The sequence below is a fragment of the Coenobita brevimanus genome, chromosome 8, assembly GCF_032717465.1.
Source record: "Coenobita brevimanus isolate Jiangsu-jjx chromosome 8, ASM3271746v2, whole genome shotgun sequence".
NCBI lineage: Eukaryota > Metazoa > Arthropoda > Malacostraca > Decapoda > Coenobitidae > Coenobita > Coenobita brevimanus.
This window is the reverse complement of record NC_136961.1, coordinates 35,004,921-35,021,410: the sequence shown is the minus strand read 5'-3', so window position 1 is coordinate 35,021,410 and position 16,490 is coordinate 35,004,921. Positions and strand designations below refer to the sequence as shown.

Genomic DNA, 16,490 nt, shown 5'->3' with positions numbered 1-16,490 from the left:
ATTTTCAGGCATCATTAACAAAGATGGACGCGAAGCGTTCCTCACGGGTAACAAGGTTGGCGGATCGCTCCAAATTTGTGTGGTTGTGGGCAGGCGGGATGTCTGCGCGCGCCATAGCCAATGAGATGGACTTCAGCCTCACCACCGTGTGCAAGTGGATCAAAAGATGGCGGCGGGAGGGTCACATCTACACGAAATCCCGCACCGCCATTTATTTTGAGAAATATTCTTACTATGCTAGCCAATTTCCTACCGTAATTCTTCCAGTGAACCCCTGCTTTTACAAAAGAATGTTTTGTAGACGAAAGACATTTAGTCCTGCAAAATCAAGAGTACCATATCAGCAATATCCACTACGTTATAGTGTAAATGTAATGCCTTCAATCTATGATCACAGGGAATCCCAGATGAATTCTTCTTTTCATTCGTGTAACTTGACAGGAGCTTCTTCAACACTGCCATTAAGCAGTGGCGAATTGTCTTCACAAAAGATTTCTTATAATGAAGTGACCAGATCCAATACTCATCATCACTCTCAGGTGTCTGTAATTCAGCCTCCGCTCAATTTAATCATGTGGCATTAACTGGATTTAACTAGAAGAGTTGTCTCTTCTGTGAGAGACTTGTGTATTGCGATACCATGCTGCTGCCAGAACAGCATCGGAACTGTTCATAGTAAAATGAGAAGCAGAGGTTTGATGGAAGAGAGCAGTTTTATCGGGTGATGATAGAACAACAGATATTTCTTTGTGAAAGGGATGAAGGAAAAGAGGAAGAAGTACAGCTGCTGGAGGTTACTCCAGTAAGATGCTGGAAGGAGCAAAGGGGAATCTGAATTATAGATTCTTTGTACTTGAAACAGCTGAAGCTGTATGAATCCGGTAGTGCACGTGGTTTAGGCATTAGACAGCATCGGTACATTTTGAAAGCTACCACTTTTGTACAGCATTAACATGTATTACAAAACCAAAATACAAAATGCATTAGTCAGATGATAAGAAAATGTGTAGTGACCGGAAGTGATAATAAATTGTATTTTGTTATTTTTAGGACCAAAAGTTTGGCTTAGTGAGAGAGTGTGACCAGGGGATAGTTGTTTCCATGCGGACGTGATCAGAACGTAGATTAAGTTACCTAGTTGCTAAGTCAATTATTTTTCCTATTGTAATTTACTAGCATTAAGTCTCTTTATAATATAAAAACTCGAGTGACAAGGAACATGAGCCTATGGTCACATAATCCAGCATAAGGTACGCATGCACAAAGGGATGTAAGGCACGATGATTCTTCATTGTTTTTTTCGATGCAAGCGTATAAAGAGAGGTGTTGGTGAGTAATTATTGTAAGTAGGGAATGTCATTTTTTCGGGTAATCAAATGTAAGGGGAAAGACATCACATTGAGTCTATCACGAGTCTATAATAATGAAAATTTTAAATTGTGTAAGCCGTCATCCTCCCCCCCTCCCTTTCCACCACACAAGACCAGCGTGCTCAAGCGCTCACCAGCTGTGATATGTAACGGATGGTCGGTACTGTCATCATCCTCCTCGACCCCCTCCCCCTCCAAGGAATTCTGTAATTTGATAATATTGACGTTTGGTATGTTGAAGTGCGAATAAGTGATACCCCACGAGTGATAATAGTGACGAAAATAAGAAAAAGTGTCGTGTTAGAATCAGTGTTGTCGTTCCTCAGGAAGTGTGTAATGGTCACACGAGGTGACGCCATTAGCCTTTGGAGAAGCGAGTCTGTGTTCCCGATCTCCCCTGTGTTCTGTGAGCTGGATAGTGAGCGGGTTGAAGTGTGGAGGTCAGTCCCAGCGAGTGAGTCAAGGTCAAGGTCCCAATGTGGAAGTCAAGGTCAAGAATATGAGAAGATTTGACCAGTGAACTATGAGCTCTGAGGGACGGTTATGGAGAGCCACACTGGACTGAACCTGGGACAAAGTAACTAAGTTTTGTGGCATTTGACATTAGGACTATATGATATATATATATATATATATATATATATATATATATATATATATATATATATATATATATATATATATATATATACAGTATATATAATAATGTGCCAACTGATTCAGGATTATTCCATAAGGTTTGTGGCTGGGAAGATTCTACTCTTTTTTCTTTTTGGTCTTGTTAATACACATTTCCTCCAACTCGAACTTTATTGTTTGTATAACCCTTAAGAACTGGTGGTATGGAGCTTACCTTGTAGTTTGTTAACGTGTAACCTTAGAAGCATTTTGGGGAAACTGCGAAGGTTGGGCTTGAGTTGGCCTAGTTGGAGACTGACCCCGTCATTTTGGCATGCTACCACTCTTAACTTGACCACTTGAAAAGTAACAAACGCAACCGAAGAGGCCGCTACTGAGAGAAAGTCTCTATCAATCTGAGTTCCTGACCGTTCCAGCATGCGTAGTCATCATCTGTGACTTGGTTTTTGCCCCTTTTGTCCAGGCAAAAGTCTGGATTGCAGAGTGTACAGTACAAGTGGTGGCACAGCGTTGGGATGACCTATTAATGTGAGGGTAATTAAGCTTATATGCAATTACTGAGAGGTCATTTAGATGATTGTCATTAAATTTAATTATGGTAATAGCTCATCCCCCAGTTCCCAAAGGTGTATGTACTTGGCATTATATGTAGAAATATATGGTATGTGTATTTGATGTGTTGCAGTTGGACATTTTATTAGCTGAGCATTCACCTCCTGGGGTTGCTGACGTTTGTATAATTCATGATGGAGTCCTGTGTGAAAAACTAATTGACTTTGAGACTTAAATGCCTGAAGAAGTAGGTGTGAAGCAGGAACCATCCACAATTGATGAGTGTTTTGAGCGTATTAGAGCTTTGGAGGAGATGTTAGGACCACCCGGATTCACCTCAACCAAAATTGGAGGCCCATCACAGTATACCCCCATAAAGTCTGGAAATCCATTTAGGCAGTCAACTTCACAGTGGTCAAATTTGCCTGTAGGAGGTATGCAGAGCTGTCAGGGAAATTCGGTAGTACTAGAGTGTAAGGATGTTGACGTTCTAAGGATGAGTGAAATGTACGGTACTAGGACCCTGGTGGATCACTTTATTATGCAGGTGGAGTCAGTGACTGCTAACTCAGAACAGCGGAAGGCAGCAGTGCTCATGCATATGGACACAGAGTTGCGTACATATGTTCTGGGAGAGTTAAGCTTATGTAAGGCAGGTGGTACTTATGGGGACATCAAGACATTGTTGCAACAAAAATTCAGAGGTCCCGCAGGGATAGTTGATGCATTCCCCGAGCTTGCCCAAATGGAGTATAACTTTGAGGATCCATCTATGAGATTTGTTAGACAATTTAAGAGTAACTTTAGGGCAATTTCTAGAGAACATCCCCATATTAACCATCCCAATGTGGAGCAGTTGTGGAAGAAAGCTGTGCTACGTAATGTACTGCAGGAAGTTAGGGGACTATTAGTTGTTTAAAGATCTAGGAAAGGAGGAGACCTTTATTTCATAATTAGAGAAAGAAAGAGGTTATAGACAGTGGCGTAGAGTGGCAAAAATTGTGGATGAACAAGGGTCTGGTGTTAATTATGTTCCAACCCCTACTAGAATCATGCATCCAGATGTCAGTGACAACACTTGTGAGTACCCGTACGTCGGGTCTCCTTTAAACCTAGACCTACAATGTGGCCTTGTGGGTGGTGTTCAGATGGCAGTAAACATGACCGTGCAAGTTGTCCAAGGAAACCAGAGCAGGGAAATTGTTTTGAGTGCTAGAAAGCGAACTCTAGAAGCGGACATGAGGGATGCCCTGGTAGACCTAACCTGAGTAGAAAACCAGAGAGAAGAGTGCCAAGTATATCTCCCGCAACAGCTAATCCCATCCCACAGCAGGATTCTCAGTTACATCCAGACTCCCAACTGCCTAGGGAATGACTAGAGGACCCTGAGATACTGCCAACTGCATGTCATGTCATGTGTAGTTTACAGGATGTAGAACAGAATAAGAGTGGTCAGAACCTTTCAGATGCTGAGGAGAAGGAAGTTCGAAAAGTTCGAGGCCAAGTAGACACTCCAGTGATACGCTTGATTTTGGGACAGTATCAGGTTTCAGCTTTTGTAGATACTGGTAGTGTAGCAACATTGATGAAAGAAAGTACAGCAAGTAGATTAGGATTAAAGATTAGCAAGTGCCGACAATCATTGGATTCAGTATCCAACCATAAGTTAACTGTTGTTGGCTAGGATTCGTCGGTAGTGCATATCGTCCCCGAGACAAGCATAGTGCAGCGATTTGTAGTGGTCCCAGACTATTATTTGTCAACACAAGTGCTCATGGGTGCGGACTTAATTGGTAGGGCAATTTTTACTTGGGATGGAGAGGATCAGGTGATGCATTGGGGTGGTCAACAGTATGAGGACTGAAATAAGCTTTGCCAGACAATGAATAGAATAAAGTTCCGGTCTAATCAGACGAGAAAGGCAGAAGGAGAGCTAGTACAAGTGTAGGACCGTGGTACCTGCACAGACATTGATGTTAGTACTCATTGCTTTAAAAGACAGAAAACCCAGAAATGTCTTACATGTTAGTAAATTTCAGAAGGCCAGGGTAAAAGCTTCATTAGCATCAAATTGTTGCGTAAGAGTTAGTGAGAACGAGACATGCTATTTACCCATTACCAACGTAACCAAAGGGCCAGTGAAGTTAAACCCAGAACAAGTGTTGGGGACGTACTATGTTGCTGAAGAGTCGAGTATAACCAATTTTAGCCCCAAGGAACAGGACAGAAGTCCACCTGAACTAGTGCAACAAGTAGACGAGGCAGAAGGTGATCTTGTGGCACCAGTAGTTCGGGTTGATAATGCTTTGTTGCCTCACATGGATCAGGCACAGGATGGGAAGGACCAACGTGCTGCTCTTAATTTAATTCTCAGAGCTGAAGTGGACACATTTGTCTCAGTCACAGAGGGACAAATTGAGAGAGTTGATATTGGATAATCATGCCCTGTTCATTCTTGATCCGAAGGAAATTGGCATCCTTAAACTACCTGAAGCCCACATTGATACTATCGACTCTGAATCCGTGCTTATGCCCTTGTATCGGCATCCTCAGCAAGCAAGGAGGATAATTTCCGACATGATCGACGAGATGATTGATAAGGACGTGATTGAGGAATCGACAGCTGCATATTTAGCCCCATAGTCTTAGTAAGCAAGCTGGACGGCAGTAAAAGGATGTATTTCGATTATCGGGCTCTTAATAAAAAGGTCAAGGTAGATATCCAACCCCTACCCCGATTAGATGAATTAGTAGATGAAAGTGCTGGGAAAAAGTTTTACTGCACTCTTGATATGAAAGACGCCTACCTCCAAGTTCGGTTGGATGACAGCTCTCGAGACTTGACAACTGTTTCTGATGGGGTTAATTTGTTTAGATACAAGTGCTTACCTTTCGGATTGTCTGTAAGTCCAGCTATTTTCACAAGGAAAATGCAGCAAGTGTTAGCCCCTTTAGTTAGAGAAGGTTGGTGCCGTAACTCTCTAGACGATGTTGTGATTTGGGCAGACTCTTTCGATCAGATGCTAGACCGACTGAAGATTACCTTTGGAAGATTAACCGAGTTTGGAATGAAGCTGAATGTTAGTAAATGCTCTTTCACAGAGCGAGAAAATAAGTTCTTGGTACATGTAGTTTCGGAGAAAGGAGTACTCCCGGACAGTAAGAATCTTGTAGCCACTGAACAGATGTCACGACCAACGAAGGCCAAGGAAGTGAGATGCTTTGTGGGCATGTGTAAGTTCTATCACAAACACATTCCCGACTCTGCTGCCACTGCCAGTCCTCTCACTAATTTGCTTAGGAAGAACGCAAAATTTGAATGGTCAGAGGAGTGTGAGAATGCATTCTTAGTTCTTAAACAAAAGTTAGTGTCAGCTCCAGCACTAGTAAAGGCAGGTTTAACTAAACCGTTCGAGTTACACACAGATGCTAGTGACTCGCACATTGGCAGAGCTCTCATGTAGCTGGAGGGCGTGAAAAATCTGTGACCTATTGGATACTTTTCAAAGAATCTTATCCCAACAGAAAAAAGATACTCAGTAACAGACAGGGAAGCTATGGCAGTAGTGAGTGTGTGTAGATTTTTCAGCCACTATTTATGGTGCAAACCCTTTTTCATTGTTACTGACCATAGACCGTTAACCACCATCTTTAAGAAAAAGACTAAATGCCCACGTATGTCGCATTATTTGTTGGAGATGAGAAACTACGATTTTGTGATAAAATATAAAAAGGGTGTGAATCGTTGTCCCAGATGCTTTGAGTAGACCAGTAGGAGCAATCAAGGAGGCCTCAGATATAACACCTTATAATACAGAACTTCGGTGGCTGGGCCTTACGGTGGACAAGATCCAGGAAGCCCAAAGAGCAGACACGAGGTGGAGGCAGGTAATTCAGTAATTGGAAGGAGGTCAGTTACCAAGGAAGTTGTCTGGTAATCGTTCTATTTACGCTTTTGAAATGAACGAGGAGATTCTGTATGTGTAAAGAGAAGAAATGGGAAGGTCTAGATTGTGTCTGGTAGTACCCAAGTCTTTGGTTGCTATTGTTTGTTCAATTAATCATAACCCTTCACACCTAGGAGAACGCAAGCCAGTAGTCCAGGCAAGACAGTTTTTCTATTGGCCATCTGTTCTGACCGATGTGCAGCATTTTGTTAAATCATGCATGTCATGTCAGCAGTTCATGGGACACGGGAAGATTGTGCACCATTTTATGGAATTGCCACCAGTAGATGATAATGGTCAGAGTTGAGATAGATCTCATAGATTTGCATAATAGTAGGAGTGATCACAGGTATTGTCTCACCGTGACAGACCATTTTTCTAGGTATCTACGTATCTACCCCCTTCATACAAAATCCACCAATGCCGTAGCTGAAGAATTTAAGGACATCTGTAGGTATGGCAAGCCGCAGGAAATCATCATGGACAACAGAGGAGAATTCACCAGTGCAGAGCTTAGAGATTTTTGTAGGAGAGCTGGGATTAAGCAAGGATTCTGTCTACCCTACCATCCCCGAGGAAATTCAGTTATTGAAAGAGCATACAGGACCTTAAAGACAGTACTAGCGATCTTGAACCAAGAACACTTGAATACGTGGCCCACGCACCTATGCAACACTGAGAAAGAGTTGAATGAGGCAGTGCATACGTCCCTAGGTACATCACCATTCTTTGCTTTTTATGGACGTCATCCAAATCACGAGGTAGGAGATTTGCAGTTGCCTACTGGTGAAGACTGTGTAGAGCAAATAGATGTCGAACAGATGCTCAAGGAGACACAACTTTGGATGACAGCAGGATACCTTAACAGGGTAAATGAGGCACGTAGGAATGACCCTCTAGAAGCAGGTGAATGTTTGGATCTATGTCGAAGAGTGCTTGCCTGGTACGGCATCAAAGCTAAAAAGAAAATGGCAGGGTCCTTGCAAGATTGTCAAAGTTATCGATCAGGATAGAGCCAATGAGTTAGAAAATGTGTTTGATAGCACCATCTTGAGTAGGGCAGCTGAAAAGGTCAAAAGATATGTTGAAAGAGATGCCTTATTGAGTATGGTGGATCACAAGTTTTTGACCAGTGAGGAAGAGGAGGAGATACTGCCTAGCGTAAAATCCTGGAGACCACCTGAGAAGTTGCAGTACCCATAGATGATGGGTGTATGGTGTATATATTGTATATACTCATTTTTTTTTCTTCTCTGAGCACGTTTTGTCCTTACCTTAACTGGCTGAGAACATGGAGTCAGTTATGCCTTCCCAGGTCTCTCCAGACTGTACCTGTGTATTTATCTTTTCTACCAGTACCTCTGAGTTGTAATTTTGGGTTGATTAATAGGGTTGAGTAGTTGTTTAGGGTATGTCCAGTTTTTGGAGAGATGAGGCGTGAAAGCCGCGTGTTGTCAAATCGAGTACACCACGGTGTATCGACCGTCGTTCTTGCCTTATCTCGATTTTTTTTTCTCTCTTTAGGTTAGATTGTTAGGCTTAGGGAAAATGAGATCTCACAGTTAGGACTTTTTTTTTTTCAGATTTAGGGAACTGTACATGTGAGGGGCAGTTCTATCTGAAGGTCTCCACCTGAAGGTTTCCTACTTGCTTTGAGAACCTCGAGCGCTGGGTGTATGTAATACCTAAACTGTAGTATAGGATTGCTCAGAGAGGGAAAGTTTCCAGTTCTCTATTGGGCTTGGAGAAGTTGAACTATGGGCTCTCGCATGTTAGGAGAGGTAGGTAGGTTTCGCTCGGTCTCTCTGGACAGAACACGGTGGAGCAGCTCGTGTTAATTTAGCTAAGCACAAAGTTTCTCCTTGTAGTGGGGCATTCTCCTTGTAAGTAATATACCTGGTGAGTAAGTAATATACCTGGTGAGTGACATACGTCGTCAGTTGCATATCGTGAGTAGCGTGAGAAAATTTTCTCGTGGTAAAGGAATATTTCTTTTTTTTGTGGACAGGATAGCCGCCGACTGTTCTCGAGCATGGAGCTTTTGTAATATCCCACAGTCATAGTATATATAGGACAGGCCGGCTGGTGTCACTGGAGGTGTTTAGATTGGTTTCCCCTCACAAGCAGGGAGCTTGTGGAACACCTCACAGTAGCAGTATTGAGGAAGACTGGTCCAGTAGGTGAATTTAGGTACAGAGTTTGCTAAGTATGGGTACTGCGTATTTCCAAGGGGTTCAGGTCCAGTCACCCGAACTTTTGGTCTTCCCTAACCGTGGGCGGATGTAGTGGCCAGAAGTGATAATGAGTTGTATTTTGTTAATTTTAGGACCAAAAGTTTGGCTCAGTGAGACAGTGTGGCCAGGGGATAGTTGTTTCCATAAGGACATGATCAGAACGTAGATTATGTTACCTAGTTGCTAAGTCATTTTTTTTCCTACTCTAATTTACTAGTATTAAGTCTCTTTATAATATAAGAACTCGAGTGACAAGGAACATGAGCCTATGGTCACGTAATCCAGCATAATGTATGCATGCGCAGAGGGATGTAAGGCACGATGATTCTTCATCGTTTTTTTTTCGATGCAAGCATATAGACAGAGAGGTGTTAGTGAGTAATTATTGTAAGTAGGGAATGTCATTTTTTCGGGTAATCAATTATAAGGGGAAAGACATCACACTGAATCTATCACGACTCTATAATAATGAAAATTTTAAATTGTGTAAGCCGTCATCCTCCCCCCCTCCTTTTCCACCACGCAAGACTGGCGTGCTCACTCGCTCACCGGCTGTGATATGTAACGGATGGGCGGTACTGTCATCATCTCACACACCACAGTTAGGAGATAGGACGTGTGTGCTGGGCAATCCCCAGGTCCTGTCCTCCCCACTTAATGTTTTTTAATCACCCATACACCACTGACCGGGCTAAAGTATGGCCCGGCCTGCACTATATGTGCAGGGAATCTTTTAACAACAACAACAACTGTCATCATCCTCAACCCCCCCCCCCCACCTCCAAGGAATTCTGTAAGTAATTTGATAATACTGATGTTTGGTATGTTGAAGTACGAATAAGTGACACCCCACGAGTGATAATAGTGACAAAAATAAGAAAAAGATTCGTGTTAGTATCAGTGTCGTTGTTCCTCAGGAAGTGTGTAACCGTCATGTGAGGTGACGCCATTAGCCTTTGGAGAAGGGAGTCTGTGTTCCCGATCACCTCCCCTGTATTTTGTGAGCTGGATAGTGAGTGGGTTGAAGTGTAGAGGTCAGTCCCAGTGAGTGAGTCAAGGTCAAGGTCCCAGTGTGGAAGTCAAGGTCAAGAATATGAGAAGATTGGACCTGTGAACTATCAGCTCTGAGGGACGGTTATGAAGAGCCACACTGGACTGAACCTGGGATGAAGGAGCTAAGTTTTATGGCATTTGACATTAGAACTATATATATATATATATATATATATATATATATATATATATATATATATATATATATTAATAACGTGCCAACTGATTCGGGATTATTTTGTAAGCCTGGAAGCTAGGAAGATTCTACTTTCTTTTAGGTCTTGTTAATACACATTTACTCCCACTCGAACTTTATTGTTTGTATAACCCTTGAGAACTAGTGGTATAGAGCTTACCTAGTAATTTGTTAATGTGTAACCTCAGAAGCATTTTGCGGAAATTGCGAAGGTTTGGCTTGGGTTGGCCTAGTTGGAGACTGACCCCATCATTTTGGCATGCTACTGCTCTTAACTTGACCACTTGAAAAGTAACAAACGGAACCGAAGAGGCCGCTATTGGGAGAAAGCCTCTATCATTCTGAGTTCCTGACCGTTCCAGCAAGCGTGGCCATCATCTGTGACTTGGTTTTTGCCCCTTTTGACCACGCAAAAGTCTGGATCGCAGAGGTGGCAGTACAAGTGGAAGATATACATTCATGCCCAAGAGAACAGCCTATGTAATACACATAGTATACACAAATAACTGTATGTATGGAAGCAATAACCATTCCTGGGATAGTAAAAAGTACTCCCAGAAGATCTCCGAATGAAGAGCTGTGCAGTGTCACAGACGTTGCCCCTTTGGAGGGTCCACGGTCCTTAGCGGGGCAATACAACAGATCGCAGAATAGAGGCTGTGTTTGTAGAAATCCTATGTTGTAAACAAGTTGTATGAGACTGAGTTCCGTGGTCTCTACAATGGTGTGAGATATTGGTTGGGTGATATGGAATGCTTACTTTCTATATTTTAGTCATGATAGCTGAATGAAACAATTATGTGTCAGTGTTTCATCTTTTTACCCAATGGACATCTTTTTTTCAAACTCGTTATTACTGGATGGTATTTCTCTGCTTAGGGGAGACTGCCTTGGACTGATGGGGTTAGAAAAAATATTTAATGACATTTTCAGCTTAGCAAAGTCTTTAAAATCTCACTCTTGCCACCGCATCATGATTTCACAACGATTAGAAGAAAATACCTCGGTCAGAGGGGATTATGCAGATGTTGTTGGTGAGGCTGGCCTTGCCTAGGTGGGTGTTTATCGGCCAAATGAAAAAAAAAAAAAGATCTGTTTAGGACCTTTTGATTCTTAGGTCACATTTCGGCTCCCTCCACCCCACACGTTTCAATATACACATTATTAAAAAATGGATATGGGGTAGAGTGTCCCTAATTTATGACAATCACTTACAAAGGTCAGGAAGAGTGAAGTTCTGTATGTATTTTCCTCTTCTATTTACACTGCCGGATCAACTGTGTAACATGACAATCAGGCTAATCACACTCTTTGCTTCCAACTATTCCATAGATTGTTATGCAGAAGTCATCTTTTGAGGTGTAGAACATGTGTACTAATAAATTTCACTTTCCGGCTATGTTCATACCAGTATTTCTGCTATAGCTTAAAAAATTTCCAAGAGGAAATTTTGATGGTCAGTTTGGCACTTTTTACTTTTTTTTTTTTTTTTTTTTTTTCAGCAGTTTGGCACTTTTTACTTTTTTTTTTTTTTTTTTTTCAACACAAAAATTTGTGTTTACCGCTCGCTGGCGCAGTGGTAACCTTCTCGCTTGCCATCTGGTAGACGGGAGTTCGCGCCTCGCTCAGGTTGTGAAAAGTTTCACTGACGAAGTGGGTGGTTACTGTCCTTCTGGAGCAAGGGGACGGGTGTGTGCGTGTGTGAAGGTCACATCCTTGCCCATAGATCGGACCATATGAGCTCTCAGCTCCCTTCCGGGAGGGTAAAAGCTGACGATCACGACCATCAAGTGATCCTGACCGACCCGGTGAATTACACACACACACACGCACAACATAGAATTTTTTTCTTTTTAAACTTGGGGGAATCGTTCCCTCATAACAGCATTGGCATGACATTACCACACTAACAGAACGTGACGTGAGGGCACTTAAATAACACTCACAGCACTGACATGGCGTAACATGGTATAACAGCATTGACATACCGGAACAGGACATGACAGCAGTGACAGTGCATGGCATGACAGCAGTTACGACAGCACTAAAAGGCAGTTATAAACTGAAAAAAAAAAAAAAAGATATGTCTACCATTCATCGGTGATATGTTATTAAAAAGTAATCTCTTAACTGCTGGAAACCTTAACGGTTAATCGTCAACGGAGGTAAAATGCATCAATCGTTAACACAGAAATAGATTAATCTGTGCTGACGATGGACCCATAGCCACTGCAGCGTTATGCATCGTTTATATATATATATATATATATATATATATATATATATATATATATATATATATATATATATATATATATATATATATAGTGCCCTTGCATTCAAGACGGTAATATTGTCGCTTGAGGGTCCCGTCTAGGAAGAAAAACGCCTTGGAGCAACACAAGACCTTATGGAAAAAATTAATATTGTCACAAAATCTTCGAAAAGTGTCCCTAAAAACATCAACCTAGACCTATTTTGGCACCAAAACAAATTTCCTTACCTTGAAAGTGTGTTTCTGAACTTATCTCCAACTTAGTAGCTCAACTATCTCCAGCTTAGTATCCTGAGGTAGATGGGGGCACTTCAGTGCGTTAGCATACGGTTTCCTAGGCATGGTTAGGTAAGGAGAGGCAATAACCTACGAGCAAACACTGATGCGGTGTGTCCACGATGCTTTGGCGGGAGACAAAATGCAAACCCCACTTGCTCATCACGTGACCAAATGCCAATATTTTATTGGACAACATCTCAACCACGTCACTCTCCCCGGCGCGGAAACCGTGTTCGACCGGGTGAAACCGTTATGGCTGTATTCTCCTCGGATTTGTGACGTTATGAATCATTGGTTCTGTATTGGACGTTTGCAACCGTATTACAGCAATATTTTGGATTATTATTTTTGGTCTCTGTCTTGGACGCGAAATGTCTTGGACAAACCCATCTTGGATGCGAGGGTACTGTGTGTGTGTGTATATATATATATATATATATATATATATATATATATGAGAGACACAGAGAGAAAGATTCACATTTATACTAGAGCTTGGCCGCAAAAAATTGCAGGACCTACAATAGCTTCTCCACCACAATGTTTGTAAGTACCATTATCTTTTATTTTCCATATGATATTGAGCTTCCCATGAACAATTCTGATCAAAAAGTTGAGAAAAATTATTTTCCCTTATTTTTGTGTGTCGCGATTTTCGACAGTTTCGAACAGTCGCATTGCGTGCAATTGACAAAAATTTATGTACGGTATTTCCTGACAGCTCCCTAGACTTACCGCGACCTAATGCAAAACAATTACGTCGATCTCTAATACTGTTCTTGAGAAAGAAAGAAACAAATGCATAGAGATACACACATCCACAGCTCGGCTTTATTATTTGGGTATCTAGTGTTGGGAGTAACGGCACCACAAGTAATGACGCTACATAGTGGAGATACTTTTCTAGTAGTGAGTAGCTGCAATTTGCTATTATTTATTAAGATTAGTAATACAGTATCATTACAATATTTCTAAGGTATTCGAAATGTTCTTCGATACTATTAGTTGTGTTCGTGTTAGATGTGAATCGTTAATATTAGGCTGTAAATAATACAATTTCTTAACCCTCAGCTTCATGTTGCTAACATACATCTTTTCCACGACTTGGCAGATGTCGATAGGTCTGAGAGTCTGTATCAAACCGCTATTGTCAGCATGCTGGCCACACAAACATGTGGTCGCCACTCAGTCCTCCTGCTGTCGGATGGCTCAGTGTGGGCCACCTTGGTCTTTAAGGTCAGTTACATAATGGTATGCTGTTGTGTTCAAAGATCAGCCTGAATCGACACACCTGTGCCCATTTTAGAAAATGTAAAACACGCCTGCATGACTTGACACAAGTTTGTTTGAACTTACACCTTGAATAACTGCGCATTTTGAAGGCCCCCAAATAATATTTCTTACATTTGAAATAAACTAAGGCAATCATGTTGAAGGTGATATGAAATATGTGAGTTTAGTAACTGCCTAATAGCAGACACCAAAATATTTCATACGCACACCACAATATCCATCCACATCCTACACAGTCCGACTGCCGTGCATCATGTACACCGTCCTGGAGAATGAAGGAATTGTACTAACGATATATAATGTTTATTTATCGGGAAGGTGCAACAGTTTAGGGTTAACTAGAACGCTCATCATTTATATACAGCTAGGAAAGAGAGAGAGAGAGAGAGAGAGAGAGAGAGAGAGAGTGCCTCACACCACCAGACCTCAATCAAGTTTCTCTGTTATACCCCATACTGCCATATCTCACACTATAAAAGTCTTACTTAGTCACCAAGTGTACATTTCTTGTTTACTAATCAGTAGTCAGAGAAAGATAACTGTAACTACAATGATAAGTAATAATGTTACAGCCATGAAAGAAGAAAGAAAAACATGCGGTGGATATACTAAAACTGGACTTGAGGAGTTGCAGAAGTAAAGAAAATACTGTGATTAGGAATTAGATACAAAGCAGTGCTCTCTTGCTTTAGTTTACCCTTCACCTGGCCTGACTATATCTATTATCTGTTTAATAAGACTTCAGTAGAAATTTACATGTCATTAAATTAGATTAAATGCTAACACCTAAGACACATTGCAGAAAACAAGGTAAGTCTTAAATATAAACAAAGCACAGCGACTAACATGTACACAGATTCACATCAAAAAGTTATTCCAGTGAGTGAAGAACACGAGGCTGAAGCAAAATAACAATACTGTATTACAATATGATTGACAAAAACTGTGCAAGGTGGCTCCGTGCGGCATGCAGTTAAGGGTATGTGGGTCCTTCGAAAAGTTCTTGGACACACCCAAATAATCATCAAAGAAGAAATGTTGTTCTTGTATTATTTTTCAACATACCGGTAGTTTCCCCTAAGTTCAATGCGATGCACCTGGTCCAATAACGTCCAAGCAATGCAGTCCTATTGCAAAGCCTCTATACATGCCTCAACTGCATGGATGGTTTCATCATCACTCCGAAAACGATGACCATGGGGGTGGGATTTCAGTTTGAGAAACAGACAGAAATCAGACACAACCAGGTCGGGTGAAGATGAAGCAGGAGGCAACAGTTCAAAACTAGCTGACTACTTCAGTTACTGCCACCTGTGCTGTATGGATGGGGGCATTGTCCTGCAGCCATAGCATGCCCGCTTGCCAATTTCCTTTCCATTTCTCTTTGATGGCTCCTTTCAACTGTCGTATTTCTGATGCATAACAGGGCCATTAACCCTTAACCGCTGGCTGACGTGTATGGACGTCAGAATTAAGGGCGTGGAGCACCGCCAGTTGACGTGATATACTGCACTCACCTTCTCGCCACCGTTTGAGTGTGTGACCATTTTCTATGATACCTACCAGGAAGGTAGGACCCCCCGGTACAACGCGATTGTGCAGTTCAGTCTGTAAGCGGCAGTGGTAGCATGAGGAGCCATGTCTTCTTCCTCATCATCGTCCGATTCCCTAGCACCATGTGAAGGGCCAATCGCCTCATCGACCCCCAAGAAAGTTCAGTCCTTAGTGCCAGGGAAAAGACTATGTGATAGTGCAATTGGACGTGCCTTGGACAACACAGTATCCTCTCGTACACTCAGCAAGAGTACGTCCTCGGAGAGGAGGAAGAACTACCATGTGGAAAGCAAGCTCTCTCGCCCTCCAACCCCTACTCACTCTCCGATGCCAAAGAAGGCTCTGAGACTTCTCCAGGAAGAGGGGAGAGCCAACGAGAGTGACGAGTTCGGCGATGAGAAGGCGATAGATGACCCATGACATCGGGAAAGTGGTCACAGACCTAGCGGTCCTGTGCGGAATAAACGCCGCAGAGTCGTTTCCCCTACATTCTTGCTGCATGCTCGCCGACATATCGTCCTCCAGTGCTCACCAACACCTCAGCCTACCACCTCATTGGCTGAATCTCCAAAACTCTGCCCTTTGGGAGTGGTATTTCCCACACAGGCCTCACGTGGAGATACGCAGCGTCGAGAGTCTCCCCAGGAAATCTGATAGGTACTGTACATGGTCATCCTGATGTTCTTGCACTTCAACCAAAATTACGAACCTGCATCAAATGACTGGTTATGGAAAATAAGACCAATCCTTACAATGCTCAAGGAGTCATTTTCCAGGATTTTTTGTCTGTTCCAGAAAATGGTTACTGACGAGTTGCTGGTGTTACTCAGGGACAGGCTGGCATTTATTCAGTATGTGCCGTCAAGGTGTCACAGATTTGGCCTCAAATTCTTTGTGCTTTGTGACTGTAAAACTGGATATGTGCTTGATGTGCTAGTTTATTCTGCAACAGATGCTGATTTACCTAGCAATGATCCTCATGGGTTCTCTGCATCGGTAGTGAAATTGTTGATGGAAAGGTATTTCAACAGGCACCACGTTCTGTATACCGACAATTATTACACTATTCTGACGTTGACCAAGTATTTGCTTGACCAT

General features: G+C 42.2%; 1 protein-coding gene across 1 annotated transcript; it reads left to right on the top strand.

Annotated features, from left to right (window-relative positions):
* Window positions 1-5,746: 5,746 nt before the first annotated feature.
* LOC145407464 (uncharacterized) lies at window positions 5,747-15,188 on the top strand. The gene is made up of 5 exons (XM_080278397.1): window positions 5,747-5,892; window positions 6,329-6,449; window positions 13,617-13,781; window positions 14,641-14,648; window positions 15,065-15,188. Exons 1-5 carry the CDS (start codon window positions 5,747-5,749, stop codon window positions 15,186-15,188), a joined length of 564 nt encoding a protein of 187 aa, XP_080134523.1.
* Window positions 15,189-16,490: the final 1,302 nt, after the last annotated feature.